General features: G+C 32.1%; 1 protein-coding gene across 1 annotated transcript; it reads left to right on the plus strand.

Annotated features, from left to right (window-relative positions):
• Positions 1-402: 402 nt before the first annotated feature.
• Positions 403-1,565, plus strand: LOC145786549 (uncharacterized). The gene has a single exon (XM_082598222.1). It carries the CDS (start codon positions 424-426, stop codon positions 1,063-1,065), a length of 642 nt encoding a protein of 213 aa, XP_082454348.1. The 5' UTR covers positions 403-423; the 3' UTR covers positions 1,066-1,565.
• The last annotated feature ends 453 nt before the right edge of the window (positions 1,566-2,018 follow it).

Below are 2,018 nucleotides of genomic sequence, written 5' to 3' on the forward strand. Positions count from 1 at the left end.
ACACAGGAGCTAACCATGTCAAATGTAATTAAATTTATTCCAAAATAAACATGCAATTGAAAGATTTGTAGTATGCATATCCACGAATTTCCCCAACTGTGCAATTACGCATTAGGGATTTTTCCGTAAACTGCAAAATCTTTGCTCACAATCACGATTTTCGTCGGTGTGTTTAAAGTTGTTGCAGTTTTCAGCTGAAATTAATTTTTTGTAAAGTAGATGCAAGTAGCTAGAAGTGATTACCACCAAAACAATAGATAATCAGAATTAAAGAGTGGTGAAGAAAAATATTTCATGTTTATGAAAAAAAATTTGTGGTTAGGGAAATCACTATAACTTATGAATTTGTTTGCTCTTCTGAAATTAGAAAAAAGTTTTTATTAAGTGTGGTTTATGGGCAAAATGTATTAACGATTAAGAAACATGACTTCTGACAAGGAAAATAACACAGCAAAAAATGGAAAAGAGTTGCATGGTGGAATCATGCCATTACCAAGCCCCAACCGGGCTACACAATGCACTACAAAACCTGTCAATTTGCTGTTTGAAGATATTAAGTCGCACTTTTCTATACCAGCCATGATATCTGAGCCAGATTTTGAACAAATGAGGCATGATCGTTTAGATCGTAATAAGAAAGTAATGGCTAAAATATCACCATCAATAAAAGGAAATGAGACTAAGGAAAAAAATGGTTCAATGGCCACTTACACACCTGAGCAATCAGCTGCCATTTGCTTTCAAAAGTATTATAGGGGTCACCTTGCAAGAAAGTTGTATTTAGAACTTTTACAGCAAAAGTTCAACAAAGATGAAGAAGAACGACGAATGAAGCAGAATGAACAAGTAGAAGAAGGAGAATTGATTATTGAAAACCTTAAATTGAAGGCGGAAATAACCGATGAGTTTGTTGCTCTACGCAACAGAAATAGGCGAATGCAATACTATGTTACTGTGATTCAACGAGCGTGGCGTCGTTACAAAAAGCGTTGTTTGCTCAAAAATGCTTCAAAGCCATGTGTAGTTGAAACAGATCGCTTTTTCGTCAAAGAGTACCTCATTTAACAGAATAGGTTATATGTTAGACTGCTCCTAATTTGATCATGACATCTTGAAGGTTTATTATTTTCTTGTTTTTTAGTTACCAAGCGCTATATCATAGCTCACTTTTTGTCTCAATAGCTTGTACTTGTAAAAGAATTGATTGATGAACATAAAGTTGGTGTGATAGTTTGCAAGAGTGTACCTTCCTTGTGCAGTCAGACTTTATTAAATCTACAAGGAAATAGAAATTCTATTCTTGGAATTTCCCACTATCCTCCATTCCTTTGCTAAAACGAATTTCTTTTATTGCATTTCACCGTTTTTTCTTACTTTAAGACGATTTTGCTTGTTTTTGTTTCAAACATCATTTTACAAAATAAAGTTAGTCAATGTAACACTGTCTGAAATCAGACAATTACCATACACTAAGAATACTTACCAAAAGACAAACCATACCATTGTATCGCTTCATATTAGTTTTTTTTGTAGGATTAATTGTGCTTCCTTATTTTTATATTTTTTCTAGCTAATCCTACCAATGTCAAGTAATGCAAACGTAAATTGTTTCAGTTCAAGTTAATAATTACTTTTGTTTTTGCTGCTATTGAATTTGATAATAATCATGAAATGTTTGTGTTCGTTATTGAGTGACAAATTTTGTTTAATTATTTTTTTACTTTACAAATTCCCATCTTTAATTGTGGTTGGAAACGCTAGAATGCAATGTTTAGAAAGCTCGGCTTAATTTTTGGGAAAATGTGAATTAATGGTGCAAAGATATTTCTGATGTATATAATATGATGCTTTTGTCAATTATTTTGGCCCTGAATGCAGTTGTAATATAGTACTTGTAAGAAACAATGAAGCTAAAACTCAATTAGTAATTTTTTTCATTTTGTTAAACGCAGAAAGGTTAATTTTGCTTATTGATTCTATTGTAATCATTTGTGCTTAATATTGACCTTGTTGTAGTT

This window comes from Aplidium turbinatum, chromosome 17 (assembly GCF_918807975.1).
Source record: "Aplidium turbinatum chromosome 17, kaAplTurb1.1, whole genome shotgun sequence".
In the NCBI taxonomy this organism is placed as follows: Eukaryota; Metazoa; Chordata; class Ascidiacea; order Aplousobranchia; family Polyclinidae; genus Aplidium; species Aplidium turbinatum.

What these genes read in the sequence shown, in the direction of transcription:
- LOC145786549 (XM_082598222.1), top strand. Translation starts at nt 424, where the DNA reads ATGACTTCTGACAAGGAAAATAACACAGCAAAAAATGGAAAAGAGTTG.